The sequence below is a fragment of the Lonchura striata genome, chromosome 7 (assembly GCF_046129695.1).
Source record: "Lonchura striata isolate bLonStr1 chromosome 7, bLonStr1.mat, whole genome shotgun sequence".
Lineage (NCBI taxonomy): Eukaryota > Metazoa > Chordata > Aves > Passeriformes > Estrildidae > Lonchura > Lonchura striata.
The window spans coordinates 34795725-34817764 of NC_134609.1; the positions used below are offsets into that span (position 1 = coordinate 34795725).

Below are 22040 nucleotides of genomic sequence, written 5' to 3' on the forward strand. Positions count from 1 at the left end.
GCAGCAGAACAGCTCTTCACCTCTAATGTTTCTGGACAGTAATACTATGTCCTAGAGCAGTTACCCTCTAAAATACCAACAACTTCCATTTTCACAGAGATTTGCAAATATCCCTGACACTTAGCAATGGCATGCAGGCTGGAAATCCCATCACATATAGTTGCTGGGAATTAGTGTCTGTCGTGTGGTCTTCATGTCTCATGGGTGTCATCACATCCAAGCATGTTCTTGTCACATAGGCATCTTCTTTGAGTATTTAACTAAATTAATTGTTCTGTTGACTTTTTTAATTCCTTACCTTGTCATTTGTGCTGATTCCTGCACATAAAATTTCAGGGCACATCCTGCTGGATGGGGAAGCTGAGTAAAGGCGTGTCCAGTTTCCTGTTTTTTTCCCTCAGAACCGAGTCAATGTATCAAAACAAGTTCCTGTTTTGAAGCTGCAAGACAATAATTGGGCAATCCCTTTCTTTTCCTGAATCCCAGACTTTGTCTATACAAATGGCAAGATTTCTGGACACAGTTTATCAGCAAGTGGTGGTTAAAGTAAGAAATTGTGAACTGCCCAAGGGTCCATCGGGGTTGCATTCTTTCCCCCTGAGGCCAGTGCAGCACAGGGCTGCAGTTTTCCAGTTAAGAGTCTGGCAGATTGTTCATTACAGCATATGCTGCTGGGACCATCCAACAGCACAACTAGCAGTTGTTTTGTTCATATTCAGGATCAGTAACTTCCACATTTCTTCACTCATTGCCAGGGGTTGTCCTAAAGACACCAAAAGCCATGGACTGCAGAGCTTCAGGAGCTCTGCAGAAAGAAGTGAACTACAGCTAGCCCTGCACCAAACCATGACAGAAAGACCCAAAGCTTTTCAGTGCTACCAGAGGCATTTTTGCTGCTTCCTTCCAGCCCATGTCTGGCTGATGAAGCTGCAGGCCAGCTGCACTTTGCCCCACCCAAGGGGGATGCTCATGGTCCTCATGTCCTGCTCTCAGAGCTGCTCCCTGGACAGAGGTTCTTCCTCCAAAAGCAGAGTTCAACTTGCAACACAATTAAAGCCTCTACTGCCTATATTACCTTGTATTATGTTTCGAAAACACAAAACACCCCTCAATCACCCTTCCTGACCTTGCAGACCCACATCTTTTGTTTGCATCTCTCACCCTTTGCTCAGACCCGGATTGGTGACTCAGCACAGTAACGTTTGGCCTTGACAATCCTGCCCATAATAAAAACAGCAGTGAAACCAGCCAAAACCAAACCCCCTGCTCTCAGGTAAGTCCCTTTCTCTGGTGTGATTCCAAAACCACTGGCGAGGCAGGTTTTACCCACTGTCTCAGGCAAATGTGACTTCCCTGGAGAAATCTGGAGCCAGCCTGTGTCAAAAATTGCTCCAGTTTTCAAGTCAAAAGGCTGATAGCACACACTAAATCGCTGGCTGGGCTCCAGGATGATAACCTTGTCAATGCACAAACAGCAAACGAATAAAAGCAGTGGGTGTGGATACAGGAAGGCAAACCCCTCCTGTCTCGTACGATGAAATGTTGACCAAAGGGTGGCTGCTCTTCGATTATCACCTGAGTAACAGATCAGGGACCAGGGCAGATGGTTCACACGAAGGTTCCTAAAGAAACCTGAGCACCTTGAATGTCTTCAAAGTCAGCAAAGAGAGGTTACAGTTCCCCACTTAAGGGTCAATAAGTGCAGCCCTTTTTCTGAGCAATTGCTTCCATTCTACTTTCTGTAAGTGATAAAGCACTTTAGTGCACTCCCAGTGAAATGTATGGAGGGGTTTGCTCCTATTCTCCTTTAAATGTGCAGGGATTTTAGACAGCATAATAAAAAAAAAAAATTGAAGAACACTATTAGCTGTTGAATTGGTATTGCAAGTCATGAACAGTCCTCCTGAACTGTGTACAGAAAGTAGAAGGTCCCTAAGCTGTTTAATGAGGTGTAAGTCTTTGAAGAAGCACCTGGCAGAGCTTTGCAATGCACTCTGGAAGACAGGTACAAGTGTACCTTTTCAGTTTCTGGGTAGGGAAGTGAGAGGGATTGCCTGCAGGGAAGAGGAGGAGACATTACATGCAGGACTACAGGTATTGATTCCTTTAAAAGCAATACTTGGGCAGCTTTGTAACAGAGGAAACATGTTTGAAAGAGTTGGTTTTGTGATGGGTTAACTCAAGGCTACCTCCAGAAATTAATGAAGCAAGGAAAGATTCTGGGCTGAGCTGGTGCAAGGGATCCTGAAGTGATAAACAGTGCCCTGTTACAGGAGAGCCTGGTACAGCTGCAGCTCCACCAGCTCCAGGAGTTGGAAAACTGCTGCCATGCCAGCACTACAGGCACTCTGAATCCTGAAGGCAGCTTTTCATACATGAAACCCCTTCAGCTCCCAGCCGAGCAGGCACGAGTCACTGCCAAGTGCTCTTGGAAATCTCAGCCTCAGTGTGTCACTTCTGGTTTTTTTAAACTGACAGTGAGCAGGAGCACTGTGCTCCGAGCAGAGTCAGGGGTTCCTCTTTCCTATGAGAACCCAAAATTTCTGCATGCATGGGGTCACCAAGTTCCTACAGCACACACTGAGAATGGGGATGCAGCCATCCAAAAGAAAGGATCTTGCTGAACTGTATCAAATATAGTTTCTCTCTTGCTGTGAGAGCTCAGAGGAAGACAAGCAGGTCCTGGAAATTTGAGGATTTCAGGACTGGGAAGCTTGGTGAAGTAACCACCCTTGCATGCAAGCCTGTAAAAATCCTGACAGAGCAGCGTGGCCATTGCAGAGGTTATTCAAAACTAACTGAGCGCAGCAAGGGGGGCAAGCTTCGTGTACCACTTTGCCACATTTCATTTGATGTCAAATTGGTTGTTTAGTTTTCCCCTGCAAGAGACTCCACCTCCTTTCAAAGTCCCCTTAAAACCTGCTGAGATTTTATCCCAGTGCAACTCCTGCCTCATACTTGATAGCTGCACAGGGAAAGAACAGCAAATGTCCTCAGTCCCACTGGAGGGGATTCAGACACCTGGTGCTTTAGAAAACTGCTGCCCTGACAAAGAATTTCTACGTGGATTGAAGTTTTTTTTGGCTTTTTCGCTTTTATGTTCTCTTGTCCCTGAAAGTAATCTAAAGGAAGACATCACTTGCCGCTGGCCTGGAAAACATCTTCCTTTCCCATTATTTCCTTCCTTTTTTAGAGGAAAAATAAACCTGAAGAAGAGAGTTGGTCTTTAGTTTTTTGCTCTTCAAGCATAGGTTAAAATGCCAGGGAAGAAGGAGGAGGCCCTTGGCATCTCTCATCTCCTCCTGAAGCTGCTTTGCATCACTTGCAAAACAGGACGAGAGGACATGAGACAGCTCATCCCGATGTCCTTTTAACAGCATTTGGTTAAATGCATGGAAATTCATACACCAGCATCTACTGCAAGGAAATGAGCAGATGCCAGAAGATTTTCTTTTACACTTACAAGAAGTGAAAAGCCATGGGCATGTTTTCTGTTTTTAACGCGAGCAACGTTTCTTGGGCTGGCTCCCTCGAGGACGGCGGCAACTGGATGGCGGCAACCCAGTTCAGCCAGCCGGGCTGGAGAATCGCTCTCTGGGCCATCACCTACTCCTTCATCGTTGTCACATCCATCCTTGGCAACGCCACCGTCATCTGGATTATTCTGGCACACAGGAGAATGAGGACTGCTACCAATTACTTCATCGTTAACTTGGCTCTTTCGGACCTGCTGATGTCCGCTTTCAACACCATCTTCAATTTTATCTATGCCAGCCACAATGTCTGGTATTTTGGTGAGGAATTCTGCAGGTTTCAGAACTGGTTCCCCATCACTGCAGTGTTTGTGAGCATTTACTCCATGACAGCAGTGGCTGCAGAGAGGTAAGAGGCGAATGGAGAAGATGAGGTCCAGAAAAGATCCCCTGTAAGTCATAAAATAAATGGTTGCAATAGTCTGTGCAGTTGGCCCCCACTCTGTCAGGTGCTGTATCAGCAAAGTGGAATGACTGCCAGACTGTGGGGTTTGATGCTAATTATGGTGTGATCTTCTGCTTTTTATCCCTGGTCTGAATCACACCTGAATCTGTAATGAGTGAAAGTGGCAGGTATTTTTGTTGTTCTTGCATTATTGATCATAAATTGTTTCCCAATCATCCTGAAAACTCTACTGTGGCTTTGTTGGTTTTTCGTTTTAACCATGAGACTGATATATCTGTAAAAAGGAGAATCTACTGCAGGCTGCTGAAACTATCAGCAGTCCTAATCCTGCCGTGAGTCCAGCAAACCAGCAGAAATAATGGAAATTAGATTAGAAATGGCAGAGTCTGCTCCCCTGGTTCATTAGAATGGCTTCTTCTGAGAGGGAGGGAATTAATTACAGTGATTCTGTTTGACTTCTGGGGCAATTTGGTATTTTCATAAAATTCACTTCCAGCTACCAAGTCACTTTTACTTTAAGCCTTAATTGAGGGAGTTTGACTGTGTTTACAGCTCATTGTTAAATAGCATGAAGCTGTTTTTCCTTTTTACTAGAAAGTGGCTAAAAGCCTCTGGGAGTCTCCTCCCTTAAAGGCAACGCTGTGTGCAAGAAGGAGAGGAGTTATTTTCCTTTAGGCTCTGCTCCCCTTCCACCCTTCCTGTCTTCCCTGCGTTACTTCCCCTCTCCCTGCTGCAGCCTCAGGGACAGGGATTTATTTCCCTGGGGCAGCCTGACCCGGTGAAATAGCAGCGCTCCTTTAGCAAAGGGCTGAAAGAGCGGCTGTTTTATACACGTTGTCTGACAAAGAATATTTTTAAAAAGCTGTTTCAGCCTGTTGTCATGTCTTCCTACTCTTGTTCCTTGGGGATTTTTGGTGAAAGCACCTATATAGCCAAAATCTCTTTAGTCACGTGGCACAGATCAGAAAAAGAACTTAGCTCCTCACTGCAAACCATATTTAGGTATTCTTTGGTTAGCCTTAAAACAGATCCTGACGCTGTCTCCTGGAAACTCGACGCTTCCATTTATTAAGAGAACTCGTGTCCACTCCAGCCCCAATGTTTAACTTCTGCAAAAACAATATCTTCTGAAATGGTTTATTTTAAGGAAGGAGGCTGAGAATTGATCTAAGTCACTTCTGTCTGGCATGGAAAAGCCCCTCACCGCTGGGTTTGGGATCTCTCCACTTCCCATTCCCAGAGCAGCTGTTCCCACTGCAGCGCTCGGGGCAGGAACGCAGCCTTATCGATCAGCTTGAGTTCCACACTCCACTTAGCAAAGGCTCCTGTGACCTGATTGGAAAGGGCACAAGAAGGTCCAAAATTCAGCTTGTTTTGCCTACATGCATGAGGAGCAGAGAAAGATTGTAGTCCCAGCATGCTGGGACGTCACAGGGGCATTCAGAGGGGGCACACCGAGCACGAGCAGCAGTGGGGGAAAAGGCCGTGCTGCCACACAGCAAGAGGGGCCAGGAGACCTCAGTAGGTTTGATAAATCTCCCAGCTTGCAGGAGCTCACCTAAAATCACAGCTTGCCTTGGGGGTGCATCCCTGGCAGCATGGGAAAGCCTGTAACACCTTTGATATCTGCAACACAGGCTGCAGTGACAGCACAGTGGTTGGCATCATTTCTTCCCAGGACTTGCCATTCACTGAGGGTCACAGATCATCATTTCAGGCACTTCTGTGGGCAAACACTCTGGAGAATATGCACCAATGGATTCCTCCCTGACCAGACTTGAGCACTGTATAACACTTCCTATGGCAAGCTAAAGAAAAGCAAGGTGACATGAAAGTTTTATAGCTAAATAAGGCCCTGCTGCTGTGCAGCCCTGCACTGCTCACCGTGCTGCCTGTCCTGCAGCAGCAGCTGGGCAGAACTCCCTGCCAACAGCCTGGCCAAGAGACAGCACAACTTGTCTGATTTTTTCCTTTGAAAACCAGGAGGCAATGGGCATTTTCCACTCTACTTTGCCTTTGTTAGAACCATGACAAAGAATAGGGGCAGCATGACAAGAAATGCATAATTGATTATGTAGTCGTTACAACACCATGCATTTCCACACAAGGAACTTAAAACCAGAGGGCTCCTGAGTAATCCAATAGTCAGATGTGCCTGAGGGCTCTGAGCAGGTGTGGGATGAAAGGGTCAGCCCTTCCCTCCTCTGCAAGCACCAGTGCTCAGGCACTCACAGACAGAGGCAGACAGGACAAGTTTTCCACAGCTCAAAATCAGTGGGGGAAAAATCGGGGTAAATGATGAGTCAAGACCCCAGTCTGCTCTTGTGCTAATACAAAGCATCAGAGATTGACATAATTAGGAAGAATTATTAATTAAGAATGATGAATTAGAAAAGCTTGGCTGGGCTTTTTTTGGTAAGTCATTTGCAAAAATAAATAAAAGAGCGAGAATACTTGTTACAAGGACTTGGAGTAACAGGACAGGGGACATGGCTTCATGCTAATGGAGTGAAGGGTTAGAAGGGATATTGGGAGGAAATTCTTCCCCTGTGAGGGAGGTGAGGCCCTGGCACAGGGTGCCCAGAGAAGCTGTGGCTGTCCCATCCCTGGAAGTGTTCAAGGCCAGGTTGGACAGGGCTTGGAGCAACCTGAGATAGTGGAAGGTGTCCTGCCCATGGCTGTGGATTGGAACTAGGTAATCTTTAAGGTGCCTTCCAACCCAAACCATTGTGGGATTCTTTGAAAAAATTCCAAAAGGGGAATGCTTGCAAAACCTGTATGCAGAAGACACAAAGGACTGCTTCCTCTTCACACCAGAATCATCCATCCACGTGGGTTTAACAAATCCTTCCCTAAGACCTGCAATAATTCTTTTCAGAAAGGATTAGTTCCTTATTATTTACAGCCTGGAACCTGTCAAAATATCTATATTAATAAATCCCACTCACTCCCGGTGAGTTTTTACACTTGCTGCATTTGTTGAATAGCTTGCCAGTCTAACTGTAAAAGCACTACACCTGTTGCTTGCAGGTATGTGGCCATCATTCACCCCTTCAAGGCCAGGCTGTCTGCTGGAAGCACCAGAGGGATCATTGGGATGATCTGGCTGGTGGCGTTCGGCCTTGCCTTCCCGCAGTGCTTCTACGCCGAGATCACCGTGGACAACGGAACCATGAAGTGCATCGTGGTGTGGCCTGACGACGTTGGATCCAAGCACCAGCTGGCGTAAGAGACACCATGGAACTCCCAGCTCAGGCTAAAGCTAACCAGGAAAATAGTTTCATCTCCAAACTGCTGGCTATGGAGAGCGCTGGGAGAGAGAGCAGGAGAATGTGGGGCTGGGGCAGCCCATCTAAACTCAATTTAAGCCAGCTGTGGCAAAAGATGCCAGGTGATTGTGGTTCAGGGTAATCCTGAACCTGCCATCCTCCCCTGCTTTGAAAACTAGTTGTAATGTCCAGAAACCCTACATACAGAGCTTGGGGAATTTAAAATAAACCAGTGCCAAAAGTCTCTAAGCAATCAGTAAATCCTGGTTTCAAAGGTTCTGGATTTTCTTCCTCTGTCAGGCAGGAGAAATCTGGGTACTTTAGTGCTGAGAAGCCACATAATTAGTTAAAAATGATGCTGCTCTTTGTGGGGGTAAAAGGAAAATAAAACCTGAGAGCAGCATGTTTCAAACATCCTAAGGTTTCATAGACATATTTATCTGGGCACACATCTGAGCTCCTGGAGGTTCCTGAGCCTCACAGTGATTTTCTCCTGCTTGAAATCAAGATTGTTCAAACAGATGAAACAAGCCATACCCTGCATTTAGGGTTTGTGCTGGGATTACTCATCATTCAAAGCACGCAGGGAGAAATTTATCAAACAAAACATATTTTTACAAAGTAGCAATGGAAGAAATGAGGAAAAGGAACCAATCGATTGACAAAGTGCAAACAAGTTTTCAAACCAAAACCCACCATGAAGGGTTTTGCCCGGCTCCATGCACATGGGACATTTTTCCTGCTCAGTCTTCATCTCTGGCAGGCAGCTGGATGCCTCCTCAACTCAGCTGTTACCAGACTAACTGATTTTCACACTAATATGTGCCAAGTTCCATGACCTTTGTGTCATTTTGGCCAAGCTGCAGCATATTCAGTGGTTGCCAGTTGTTCCCAGTTGAGCAAAGAGTAAAATCAGGCTCAAACCTCTCATGTTTGGTGATGCCCCTCTTCCTGGGGGCTCCTTTTTGGTACCCTCTGGTACTTCTTGGGGAACAGGGTGCCAGGCTCCTGTGGACTGAGGAGGAAGGAGAATAGATAACCACTAATACATGAGTCACTGGTGACTATTCCATTCGGACGAAAAGCGTGAGGTTTATCTCTCCCACATCCATGGCATGGAAAAGTTTCAAATGAGTTCCCCAGCATGCTGATAAAGTCCCTGTGGGCTGGAAAGGCTGGCTCTGAACGTGGCAAATAGCAGAGCAGATCCTTTCTGGGATCTCCAGCTGAAGAGCAGCAGCTCCTGACCACAATCCATCACTCACCAGCTCTCTCTCCCTGAACAGCCTCAGATCTGCAGGTTTTGGCATCTCTCTTAGGAAGGAAGTTGGAAACACTGCTCCCCAGAAATCATACCTAGTGATGGGTTTTTTGGGACAGATGCCTGCAACACAAATCATGGAGAAAAAGCCATGTGCAGCCATTCATATACTAGCAAAGAAAAGAAATACTAAGGAACACAAAGAAAAACAAAAAAAAAATTGAGAGCTGGGTTCCTGTGTTTACTGTGTGTCCTCTGAATCCTTTGTAGTTGAATAAACCCATCTTTCAAGATTTCTAGACTTCAGAACATAGGAAAACCCTTTTCTGCAGGAAAGATGTGTATAATTATGACAGAAAGAAGTAAAAAACCCTCCAAACAATGCACTACTGACTGCCAGTGCCTGAAAAAATATTAGATATAAAGGATATAGAAGTTTAACCAGAGTAAACTTAACCACAGAGGATTTTTCTTCTGGTGACAAGTTAACTTTGCAGCAAAGTAGAAAAGCTACAAGACTAAAGGTTTCTTTTTACGTGTGCTCAAACTGAGGCTCCCATCCTCCCTTCCTCCTCCCAGGACTGGAACCCTAAAAGGGCTTTGCTGCATTCCACACACAGATTTGGACCTTCAAAAGAGGAACTGCTCTGAGCACAATTGGAAAAAGTGTAAGACAAGCAGGGACAAACATGCCACATCTCACAAATATAGTATTTTTTTAATGCAGCCACCAGTCTGGAATTTGCAGCCACCCCAAGGAACAAACACCCATTTCAACAGTGCTCTAATGTGAGGAGTAACCCCAGAGCCTTGTCAGACTGAGAAAGACCATTTACACTCCCCCAGCCTTTTGGGGTCACTGCCAGCAGCGTGTGCCAGAGCCCTCCTGCCTAATCCTACTTTTCACACTGTTTATGTTAATTTGACAGCTGCTGTAAGGGACTGAGCAGGTTGTTCCCTTCCCATAAATGGTAGTTGCTTAAACTAATCAGCCCCCAGCATGAGGGAACCAGCAGAAGTTTGTGGGGTGACACAGAAAACTAGAAAGGGCTGAGGTTAAAATACAGCTAAGGGGATGCCAGTGGGGGGATGCTTCAGCTGGAGCAGGAACTGAGTGGCCTGCTGGTGGTATATTAACTCTGTGTGCCCATGCAAATAAAAACAGCCAGCTACACAAATACAGGCAACATCCCTTCCTCACTATCTGCATCTTTGTGCACCCTGTTAGCAGCCAGATATCTTCTGCAGTCCCTGATCTGGCTTTTTACCACTGTTGCCACTGCTGCATTCATCAAGTTACTCTATAGTTTCTGGATTATTCCTTTCCTATACCTGTGATTTAAGGGTTTGTACTTTTGCCACCATCTCTCTCTCTCCTGGCTGCAGTAGGATAGCAAAGCTCAATTCAGGTGGCCCGGGACTGCAACCCTCTGCTAAAAGATCAGTGATGTTACTCTGTCTTGAAAGGGAGTCCAGCCCAAGGACCACTCATCACACCACCAGAGAGATGAGATTTTGCTGTTTACAGAAGTCCCTGTAACAATAATTATAGGCAAAAATTCTTATTTGTGGTTTTGCTAATAGGAGCCAGCATATATATCCAAAAGCCAAGTTCTGAAAGAGCTCTCCAAGAGCCATACTGACTGTGAAAAACTGCTTGTTCTTCTCTTTCAGGTACCACATTGCCGTGATTGTGTTGATTTATTTACTGCCTTTAATGGTGATGTTTGTTGCATACAGCATTATAGGAGTTACTCTGTGGAGCAGCACAGCTCCAGGCAACCACCTGAACAGAGTCCACTACGAACACCAAGTTAATGCCAAAAAAAAGGTCAGAAGTGAAACTTAAGTTCCCCAGCACACCAGCCCTGCTAGTTCCAGTTCCAAAATGGAGCTGGTGTTCCACAAAAAATCTTGTGGGATTGGGCTTGAAAGGTTAACAAAATATTTTGGGTCCGGGGTAAAAGGCATCAGCCTGCAAGTTTGAAAAAAAAGGTGATTGCGTGCACCAGCCAGCCTTCAAGGAAGAAAGCTCACAGCAGCAGGCCAGCTGCCAGCAGCCCTTAGAGAGTGAAGAGGATCCACACGTTGCAGGATAAGCCAGGGTAAAACTCTGGAAGAGTGGAGCAGTCTCAGTGTAAGAGCAGTGATCTCGTTTCCCTGCACATCTCCCTGGTGCAGCTACAAGCAGCTCCTCTGCAGAGTCCTCTCAGTGCCCTGGGAAAGGTTTGCTGTAACCCCCGCCCTGTTCCCATCACCAGGGCACTCCCTCCCTGTTCCAGTTTCCACAGCCAGGGCACTCCCTCCCAGTTCCAGTTTTCATCACCAGGGCTGGTTTCTTTGCCACAGCAGTCCAGGTTTACATTCCACACTCTGCACTTTGGGAGGGCAAACCAGCCTCAAAGTGACACCAGCACTTCCCACTGCCCCAGCAAGCCCCAGAGCCCAGAGCCCAGGAATAACCCCTTTGTTTTGTTTTCCTAGTTTGTGAAGACAATGGTGGTAGTGGTGATCATTTTTGCCATCTGCTGGCTGCCCTATCACATATACTTCATCCTGGGGAGCTTCAAGGAAGACATCTACCAGCAGAAGTACATTCAGCAGGTGTATCTCGCCGTCTTCCTCCTTGCCATGAGCTCGACAATGTACAACCCCATTATCTACTGCTGCCTGAACCAGAGGTGAGGTAGTGTGAGCATGTGTGCACAAAGAAAACTCAAATCTCTGACTGAAAAAAAGCATAAATCTCAGGAGGTTAAAACAGCTGTGATTTTCAACTGCAGTCCCTAGGCCAACGAGACAACTTAACTGTGAGATGGGATGCACTCTGAGCTTTTAACTCAGCCCACAGTATTTTCTGTTTCTGAATAAAGTGCAAGCAGCAGGCACAGGATCAGCACAGCCACATTTGCACCCATTTCCACATGCAGACCATCCTGTTTCCAAGGGGATGATCTGTAATCCCTGCACTGCATCTGCTGAGCCAATGCTCTTCCCAGGCCACCCCCAGCACAGTGCTGGGCTCACCCCCATGGTGGGAAGCAGGAGCAGCCCACGGGTGACTGCAAGGTGCCATCGGGATGTGTCACCACGAGGGAGCAGCCAAGAAACGTCCCTCCTGCTCTGCGCTGGGAGGGCTGCGCCATGCAGGGCGCAGGGAGCTGCTCTGGCTGGGTCTCCGTGCCAAATCCTGCATCCATAACCCCCCCATGCCTCTTCAGGCTCGCTGTGAGCCTCAAAGGTAATCAATGGTTATCAGCACAAATCCTGTGCAGTTTCACCGGCACTGCAGCAGCCCAGTGTTTAACTCCAGCGTGATGCTGCGGGGCTCGCTCCTGTGAGCCTTTCAAACATCATCCTGCCTGTGAGCTGGCAAAGGAAGAGTTTTTCAGGCCATTCACCCAAACTGCATTTAGCATGAAACACACAAACATGTCCTCCCCCTCCTCTCTCAGAAAGCTGACAGCTTCCTCCTTTATTTATTCATAGTTTTTTTTAAAAGCTCCCAGTAGGTAAATGCATGTATTTTCCTCAGATTTTCTGTGTCTCACAAATGCAGTTACCAGCATGGTCAGCACCATCTACTGAGCACATCAAACACCCTGCCATTTCACTGATCACTATGTTAACTTAAAATACAAGGAAATCTGATCAGAAACTCCTAGTGCAACTCCCTCCATGCTTTCATGCATTTAGCTTTTCACCTTTTATTCCTTCGATTTCAGTAGAAATATTTATTTCCATAGTCATTCACAGGTAGAACCAAGTAATGAGTTTGTTCATTCTCTGCACAATTAGAAAGGTCATTTCACCATGTATTTGCTTTTCTCACTTTTACAGGTTTCGCTCTGGCTTCAAGCTAGCATTCCGGTGGTGTCCCTGCATAAAAGCAACAGAAAAAGACAAACTTAAACTTATGTCCCCATCTCTCTACCAGACAACCCACAGGAAGTCAAGAACAACAAGTTTCAACACAGAAACTCAGCTGAATGACAGAGAGAAGACATCATTTACCCTCACCCAATCAACACTTTGATTTCCTGCTCCTGGTTCTGTATCCCCATACACCATGCCAAGGCAGCAGATCTGAAGAAGCCTGAAAAGCAAGTCTTTTTCTCTGGAGCAAGTGTTTCTTACAGGACTTCTTTAGATGCCATCAGCATTGAAGGCAGTGTGTTGATAACATTTATATCCATGTAGGTCCAAATATCACCCAGCTACGGGTATGAGTTTAGCCCTCCCTTACATCTCCTGACTTCAGTTCCACCAAGACACTTCAAGTCAGGAAAAAGGTGATGGAGCAGAAAGGCTGGGGCTCCTGTGGCCCAGCTGGGATGGACCCCCAGGGCTGTGTGGGCAGCCAAATCCCATGGTACAGCAGCCCCAAGGCACTGTGGGCCAAAGCCTGTTTACAACAAAGGCAAACACTAACACATCCAAACTGAAAAATCCAGCCTGCCCTCAAAATTTTCTGCATTCTGGGATTTTCATGCCTACAATTTCACCAGCAGAAACAGTTCCTTAAGATGCTGTCATTACATGGATTTCTATAACCTCATCCCAAAATACGATGATGTTTTCCTATTAAACCATGGTCAAGTGACTTCTCCTTCACATTAATTGTGGTGCCTAATTTAGAGCGCGAGGCTCTCAAAAGAGTCAGTAGCCAGGGATGGCCACTGGCTTGGTCAGGGCTCATGGATCCAATCAGAATCCACCTCCTTTACATCCTTTTAGTCCTAACAGCAGTGGTCCATCACTGTCTTTTCCCAGATAGTCCCTTCACCTTCCCTTTCCAGACTTACCCCATATTTATCCTCGTTGCTCTTCCCAGATATGAAAATAAAGGCTGAAATATGTCATCTTCCCAGCCTGAAGCATTATGTGCAGGCACACAAAATAGGAGAATCTGAAATATAAACATTATGTAAAAGTAATACAACATTCAATAATGGTGTGGTAACTTAGCACCTTACAATCACCTTCACTTCTCATGCCAGGTTTGTAAATAATATCATAGAGCCATACCTTATCAATTAAAAAGCTCCTATAATGTTGACAAGATCCAATTATTTGAAATATTCTCCTCTGCTCTGTGAAAGACAAAGTACAAAGTGCTGCCAGGCTTAAATTCTGCAGTAAATTCACTGAAAATGTTCATGGCTTGAACTGAAAGAGAACTCAGGGATATAATTTTGCCAAGGCTGCTCCAAAACAGGTATGAGATACACGTGCTTTCTCCACTTCTCCACCTCCCTGGCTCTGTGGAGAACAATTATGTTATGCAACCAACTTGTTCCACTGTTGGGACAAGAGAGCCCAGGCCCCTCTGAAAAAGTTCACTATTTTAAATCATTCCAGCAGACAGTTTCTAGTGTGATGATACGTGGCCAGGCCTCTGCCCAGGCCAGCCTGCTCTTCCCACACCTGCCCTGCTGGGGTGTGTGCTGGGAGAGGGAGAGCAACAAGAGGCATTTACAGACAGCCACCACCAAGTCACTCTGCCAAAGGGATGGAAAACCCTTTGGGAGGGATGCTCTGCCAGGCACACATCCCTGGCACCAGGCGAGACATGGCAGAGACTCCTGCTCCAAGGAACTGAAGGACACCTACTCACAGAGTTCAGTATTTGATATATGTGAGCTGCACTCCCCCTGCCCAGCTGCTGTGACTCTAAGGCCTTTCAACTCTGCAGCTTTCTAATGCAGAGTTTTTTAGATTAAACAGGCCTATCTTGAGCATCCCACCTTCCCCCTCCCTCTTCCATGACACCTGAACATCCAGCCAGAGTCTATTGCAGATGGCCCAGAGTCACACACGTGCTGCATCCCCATGCAGTCCCTGACTGGCACTGATGTTTTCTGACAGCTCGAGGCATCTCCTTCTCTTGTTGGGAAGCAGAGAGCACAGGATGATTTCTTCACGTTACAAAAGGAATTCTCCATGCCCTGACAGACTCACAGTGCAGATCCTGAGGTTTTATCCCATAGAAAAAGCAACAGTTAAGGAGGCAGAGATGCTCCAAGCTCTTGTTACACGAAGGCAGCCCAAGGCAAGCTACGTTATTGCTGTGATACATGAGGCAACAGGAACACCATGCCCCATGGTAGGTACATGCAATTCTCCATTAATAAATATAGACAGGATTAAATACCACACAGCAGTAAAGACATCCAGGCCAGCAATAAGTCCCTCCCCTGCATGTTCACTTGTGTTCCAAGTAGCAAAGTAGTGCCTGCAGTCAGTAAATAAAAACACTTGAAGAATCTCATTTTTATGGCAAAAGAACAAACAAAAAGCACAGAACGGGGTTCAAAAGTTCAGAAACACTTTATTTTGCCTTCTGCTATTTTCTTAAGAAAACAAAACAAAACAAAACAAGGTCTGCTTGTTTTAAAACCCATTCAAAAGGCTTCTGAGAGAACCCCAGAGGAGTAAGGAGCAGATGACATTACAACAAGGGTATGCAAATGGTCTTTTCCCCAGGAAATATAAGATTTTTGTGTTCATATTGCAGTAATTACAGCTTAACAGTTAAGAGGACTGTGATAATATTCACCAAGCCTAAAAAGCTTTAAGAAAGACATCTCAGTCATTGCTTGGGTAACACTGGAGACATTTCTTCAGACAGTTATAGCTTGTGATTCACTTGAAACAGTTTCCTAGGGGAAAGAAGTAGTCTGGAAATGGAAATCCCACCATGTCTCCCTTTGGAAAAGAACCGCCAAATACATCAACTATGGTCCACGGTAGGAAAAGTTAGAAACACAAACTCACTCCCTATTTGTTATGAGCTGGATCCAATAAACAAAATGACCTATGCCAGCATCTCCACAGTCACCCTGAGACCAAGTTTAACTTCCACTTCTCCTTCACCCTTTATCCTGCACTGAGCCTGGCCCTCAGGTGCTGAAGAGCTTCAAACCCAGGTCCCCAGGCATGGCTCACACCACCCCTACAGCACTGCCGATGGCAGGCACAAGATTTGCAAACCTTCAAGCAATTCAAATGCAACGTGTCCTCTGTGCCCAAAAAGCTTCTCATCTTCTTCTGTCTCCTGTTTGGGGTCATAGCTGCACCTCAAGGCTGACAGAGACTACTCAAGCCATAACACAAACTGTGCTGTTGGAGAAGCACTGCTTTAGCAAAAGGGGTTTCATCTCCAACACCTCCCACACAGGCAGTGCCAGCCAGTGGTGTAGGAGCACCGGACACCGGGACTGTGCTGAGGTTAACCCTACGCACACGCGGAGCTCACGGACACGCCGGACCCATCACCAGCCTAATGAAACCACGCTGCCCTTGGTGCAGCACCCCGAGGTCCTCCTGCTCCACAGATCCCCCTGCACAAGATGGGGCACGAGGGGCACCCGGACGAGCCACACGGCCCCTAAGATTTGGGCGCTGTCAGCGCTGTGCCTCTGCTGAACTACAGCAGGAAACACGAGGCACGGGGACCTGTGTGAATCTGACCCCGAATGCCCGGGAATAAAAACACACACACAAAACACAGGCACCACTGGGATTATGCTGCAGCTCTCCCTACACAATAGGTCTTCCCAAAGCATTAAGCCACCAGCCAACAGCACCTCTTCCAGAAAGAACCACTAAACACCAGTTAACGCACATCAAAAAAGTTTAATATTTTCACAAGTATCACGTAACACTAGTACTGGAGCTACTAGTGTGTAAAGTAAAAAGACCCTCTACCTTTGCAAAACCAGTTAGGCATGCAATTTTTCAGGTAGACACACACTTAAAGCTGCAATGACTGTTTGTGACTTACAGGTTACTTTACAACATTCACTCACAGTGCACCATAATGCATATTGAAATGTTATCAATAGGTAGGGCAATCCAAATCTTAGGGAGTGGAACGAGAACAGAGAAGAGTAGCCTGCAAATTTCCATCTACTTTCTGCAGGAAAAGGCAGCAGGGAAAACCATGCAGACATCTCAGATTCATTTTTGGTAGAAGAGTGGGAATTAAGGACTACTGTGTGGTCTCCCTTTTTGCAGAAAGTGGCATGACTTAAAAATGTTACTCGACATGTACCTTCCTAACTGCTTCTCAGTTTAAGTGATGCAACTGGTATGCAAATATAATAATGGCATCAACTGGACAGAGGACAGGGTACACCACATGTAAATGATCTGCTGTTGCCTTCGTCCTTGGAATAAGCTACACCCAATTTTGGCTTTTTGGCTTGTTTATGCACCTGGGTCCTCAAAGGCAAGATCAAAACGCAACCTTCCTCTTCCTTTCTGCGCACTAACTCTGGCCTAGTGTTTGTGTTCTGAGTGACTGCTGGACAGCATTAAAGATTAAAGCTCTGTGTGGAAGCAAATACCCATTTAAGGCGAGAGACGGAAGTAGGCGCATCCGGGGGATGGGGCTGGGCTGCAGGTTTAGTGGAAGGGCAGCTGCAGTGCCCTAGACTAACAAGAAGAGACAGGAACTATTTTCTATAAGAACCCTTCGACAGAAGAATACAGCACAGCCGTGTAGGGAGCATAGATCTACTGATTTCGCAGGTCTGGAGATTTGGATTACCCCAGTCACCAACCACTCAGCTTTACTCTTTAGGGATTTCTCGCCAAAACGTGATGGATTTCACCCAGTAATACAGCACTACTCACAGAAGCAATGGGGAATACCAGTGGAACCAGATCTGTGGGACAAGGATGTTGACTTTCACCATGACAAGAGGCATCAAGAAAGTGAGTAAGTCACAGTGTCAAGTCCCACTACAGAGTTACGTGCGTGCACAGTGCTGACACACCAAAATGTTTTCACAACCGCTGGAGACGAAACAACAGCAGGTAGATAATGCAGGAGGGAGCTGTTGCTTCCCCGTCACTTAAAAGCATCAACACCCAGGTCTGGTGGTCAGCGTGCTGGCAGTGTGCTTAACAGGGATGCTGCAAAGAACACGTTTGGTACGATGCAACGGGAGCTCTCAACGCACATCACTTGGGGGCAATTTTGTCTCGGACAACAACTGATTTTTGACAACTGCAGAAATTATAGACTGGTTTTTTTTTCCATGACCTACACATGGGGAAGGTACCAACAAGGTGAGTAAGAAACATGCAGATTGGGGTCCAGAAACAGGAGATATTATTAAGAGCACACATTCTATCTTGTATCCTATTTTCTTATGTCATTAGTTGTAATTTTTTTTCCCCTGATAAAGCAGTGAGTTCTGAGTTTTTTACCAGTTCTGACTACGCAGTCGCTGCTTTATGAGAAACACAAGACAGAATTGAGGCCAGGATTGTGGAGTTCAGTTCTGCTCAGCCTCACGAAGCCTGCATCCCACCGCTGTGATGAGCGCTGCCCCTTTCCCGCTGCCGTCCTCCGACAGCAGGAAGGTCACATCGCAGTTGGGTGCCAGATCTTTCACTGTTTGGTGCATGATCCTCGAGAAGCTGTGAAAGGAAACAGGGCAGTGGGTGAGGAAGGCCCTGCAGCAACTGTGGAGCACTGCCACAGGCATTTGCACTGCGTTCCCTTTCATCAGGCTAAGAAGTAAAATGTTGGAAATCAGGGTGGATTTGAAGCCTGGGAGCAGTAGGAGTCAAAGGAAAAAAGCACTTGCATCCCAGCTCCGCCTGTCTGTGTGAGGTTAACTGGCATCAGGAATCCACAGCAAAGGGAAAAGAACAGACCACGTGAGTCCCCTCCTTCCCACCCATCTCCCTCCATGCACACTAGAGGTGGGCACTAGTTCTCTTCTCCTGCCCCCAGCATTTTAGACTCCTGCCCTCACCTGCATTGTTCTGCAGCAGCTCTTCTCTGCTGGACACTGAAAAGAAGCATCCTCCAAAAAGGCACCAGGCATTTCAGCACTGCTCTGTCATTGCCTGTCCAGAGCCAAGAGATCCTTCCCTTGCTACACAGCTTCCAATACTCAGCAAGCTGTGTCCCCTTCAGTTTCTCACCACCCCAATAATTTTTCACAAGTCATTCTTGATCCTCTTGTTGCCCTTCATAAAGCCCTGAGCCCCCTGACTAAGACATTTTTTTCCCCTGGCTCTTATTCCAGCAAGTGAGAGAGTCCAGCTGGGACCATCAAAAGGAAGGACGTGCACGCAAGGCACAAACAAATGCTGAGAAGCAAACACTCACTGTGGGTGGAGTTTGTAGAGAGTGCCATCCACACCAACCGTTATCTCCAGGCGCTCTAACCCTCTGTTCTCCCTAATTTTATCTACAATGGCAGCCATTCCAGCGCCACACAGCTGGGCTGCTCGCCTCGACACCGCCCCGCAGACTGTCTTGACAATGATGCTGTCGTCACAGGTGCTGTTGAGCCCCAGCTGCTGGAGGATGGTTCGCACCTGCAGCAAGGCTAACCTGTCACTGTGGGAGGAGAACACAGTGTTACAGGTTTCCCTCAGTCAAGCCATAAGCCCCACTGCACTGATGGTGCACCCACCCCAGGTAGCAGCCTCTCCTGACAGCACAAGTGACCCTGGGGAATGCAAATTCAGTCACCCCTGCACTTTGCTGCAGGGCAGGGAAGGGGTGCAAGCAGCAACAGAGGCTCCAAGTCCAGCTCTGCACTGCCTCCCCTACTCTTTGCTTAACATGGGGCATTCCAGGAAAATATTTTTAACAATGACCTCGGGTTTTTCTTCCCCCGTGAAGCCTCAGAGATTGCTTTAAAATACAGAGTCCAAGCAATAAAAGCACAAAAACACCCAGTAAGCAGTGCTCACTCAGCTAGTGCTCATTCAATTCCACAACTGCACTTAAACACACACAAGGGGCCCAGGAAAATGGCTTGATTTCCAAACAAGGAAATAAAATGATAGAGTGAGGGAATCCTTAACAGCCCTTCTGAGGGTTTAGAAGTGAGCATTGCTAGAAATGCAGTAGATATTGTAAGGAATCCTCCTGCACACACACAGACTGAAACCCAAATTCTCTCCAGAGAAGCAAGCAATGCTCTCCAGCTGTCCTTCCCCCATCCAGCAGTGTCACCAGACAAACACTCCAAGCAGCCTCCCCTGCAGTGCTCTTACCTCTCAATCTGAGAAAGGAACTTGGTTTCAAAGATATGTCTGGTCTTCAGTGTCTCTGAAATCTGGCCTCGGAACAGGAAACCCCGTTTGGTGAAGTCGATCAAAATATTGCGGACTATTTCCCCCAGGTACATGCCGCTGATCATTTTCTCATACCTGCAAGGAAAAACAGCTCACAGGGAATCTGCCCATGCTTGCAAAGGCAGCATGACAGGTGTGTTATCAGGCAAGTGCCCTATGCACATAGGGCTACAGGTACCAGGGGTAAGCATCACTCCTGGGACACTCCTCATCCTGTGCTACACAGAGGTCTGCAGGTGGAAGATATTTCCTCTCTCTAGTTTGAGGCAAGACTGCAAGTGGGAAACTAGGGTCCTGTGTGCAGAGTTGGAGGCTGAGAGAGGTTCCTCCCTGGCTGCCTACTGGAAACCAAGTGTTTGAATTAACTGAAAAGAATAAATCAACCCAACCGACCATCAGCTTGCCAACTTGCAGGTCAGTGGTCCTGTGAATGGGCTGGATATGGTTATTTCCATCCTTTATCTTGCAGAGGGTTGGTTTTGAAGCACAGGATTCCCTTAAAAACGCTACATTTGCAGTGACTGTACCTCGTGGTTTCCCTGCAATTTTGCTGCATGGAGCCACTGAGCTTCTTCTGTTCGGAGGTCTCAGCCATGTTTTGCTCTCCCTCCTGTCCAGCATCATTCTGGTTTGAATGGAGCATTTTGGGGTCTGTGAGTTGTCCTTACCAACAAGAACTGAACAGTTCGATTTCCTGAGAAGGGCATTCAGTGATGCATCCTTTATTTCACCTCCTGAAGCTCTACAGCAGGGCCTGTGCCCTGGGCTGAGCAGAGCCCAGCACACCATCCCGCTGGAAGCAGGCCACGCAGTCCATTTAATACCATGAGCTCTCTCAAGCTTGTACCCAGCAAGTTTCCCCCCTCCTGAGTGCCTATCTCTGGAATAAATTATTCCCCTGGCAGTCTCCACTACTGCCCTTGGCTGCTTACTCCACGCCAACTCTGCTGCTGCATCAGGCTCGCTCCACGTCTGCCCCTCTGGGTCTGCTTGAGCCTCAGCTTCTAAAGAGCTTCCCGTGGGACTTGCCAACTTGTCTGTATTCCTCAGGTTTTGTGGGCAGATTTACCCTATTCACAAAATCTTTTTAAAAGCTCCTGGCATCAAAGCACTGCTGCAAAGAAATGATGAAAGACTAGTCCTAGCAAGCAACAGTCTCAGCCCAGTTTTCATCAGTGCTGGGTACGCATCTCCTTGTCAAGTTTTTCTTGAAGGGGACAGAGAAGTACTTGTTCAAACAAAAGCTGAACCCCAAAAAGAGGACCTAACTCCAGAAGCAAGAAAGGCAGGTCCTTGAACATGACTTATCCCATCCAGAAAATTGCCTGAAATAAGAGCTGGCCTCAACTGCTTGAGAGCTCCTGACTGCTTTACAGAGAGCAGCTCCAAGCTTTAACCACGCCAGCTGGTGTAAGTTCAGGACTTCCACAGGCACAGCCCTCTACAAAGAGAGTTCAGCTAAAAGAGATTAACCTGGGACCCAGAGTAAAAGAATGACTAGCCATCATATCCCCTCTGTACAGCACAGGATGAGAAAAAGGGCCTCTTCATAATTTCAAGACTTCTGAAATCCTACCGAAAGCATTGCTGTTGAGTCCCATGGCAGCAACTAAGTCACAAAAAAACAGTATCCAGGAAAAGCACAGAGAGGGGAGATCCCACAGGATAGCAGGACTGCAGTAACTTTCCACTCTTAACCTCTCCTTTCTCAACTGGGAGAAACCCAGTTCTGTCTTAGAAGCACTTAATGCAGGCTGGCTCATATGTACAGCACACATTTATGCTGCAGTACCTCTGCTTGCCAGCATTCAGGGAGAAGTCATCGACTGCTTTGTCATATATTGTCCTGATGTCGTCCAGGCACCCGTTGTCCCCGAAGGCTCCCCACTCCGTGTTCACACACATCCTCCCCTGCTCACCATCCACCATCTCGATGTTTCTCATCTCCTCCATGTAACAGGCATTGCTGCCCGTTCCTGAAAGAAACAAACACTGAGGTTACTCCTTGGCTGGAACAGAACAAGGCTAAAGCCAGCACCACAGCCCTGACAAACTTTCTGGGGGACCTTCAATGTTGTTCTTTTCTGAAAGAAGTAGTTGAATCATCATTTGAAACATCACAAAAACAACCCCAATCCCTGACTCTTGGACAGCCCTAAAGGGAAGGAGACCATGACTCCTGTGGTGCATTGCTCAGGGTGGCTCAGAGAGGAAGCTCACCCAGGCCAGCTGGGCTGAAGGTCCCACGCTGCAGGGAGGAAAAGCAGGGCAGCCCTTTCAGCACACCAAACCTCACATGCTTCTGACCCCAAAACTTCAGGAAGCAGAGAGCTTGGGAACCACCTTCCATAAAGCCCACAGTATTCAGGGAAAAATATGTTGAACTGAAAACCTCAGCAAGTTCTGAGGTAGCACGGGGTTTACCAGCTGATTGCTTGGTGGGTTTTCCGATTTTAATT

The 22040-nt window shown here is 46.9% G+C and overlaps 2 protein-coding genes across 2 annotated transcripts in view; one reads left to right on the forward strand and one right to left on the reverse strand.

Moving 5' to 3' along the window:
- The first annotated feature begins 3463 nt into the window (after positions 1-3463).
- On the forward strand, positions 3464-12602 carry TACR2 (tachykinin receptor 2). Its single transcript, XM_021529123.3, has 5 exons — positions 3464-3882; positions 6970-7164; positions 10144-10300; positions 10954-11150; positions 12310-12602. The coding sequence occupies exons 1-5, from the start codon at positions 3479-3481 to the stop codon at positions 12503-12505; spliced, it is 1149 nt and encodes a 382-aa protein (XP_021384798.2). The 5' UTR covers positions 3464-3478; the 3' UTR covers positions 12506-12602.
- A 2178-nt stretch (positions 12603-14780) lies between these two features.
- Positions 14781-22040, reverse strand: part of LOC110469887 (hexokinase-1) — a 36781-nt gene continuing 29521 nt past the window's right edge. Inside the window, exons 15-18 of the mRNA XM_021529078.3 lie at positions 21374-21557; positions 19501-19656; positions 18602-18835; positions 14781-17901 (exon numbers count right to left, since the gene is read on the reverse strand). Of these exons, the coding sequence (XP_021384753.1) occupies positions 17757-17901; positions 18602-18835; positions 19501-19656; positions 21374-21557 (719 nt within the window). The 3' untranslated portion in view covers positions 14781-17756. The remainder of the gene's footprint in view (positions 17902-18601; positions 18836-19500; positions 19657-21373; positions 21558-22040) is intronic.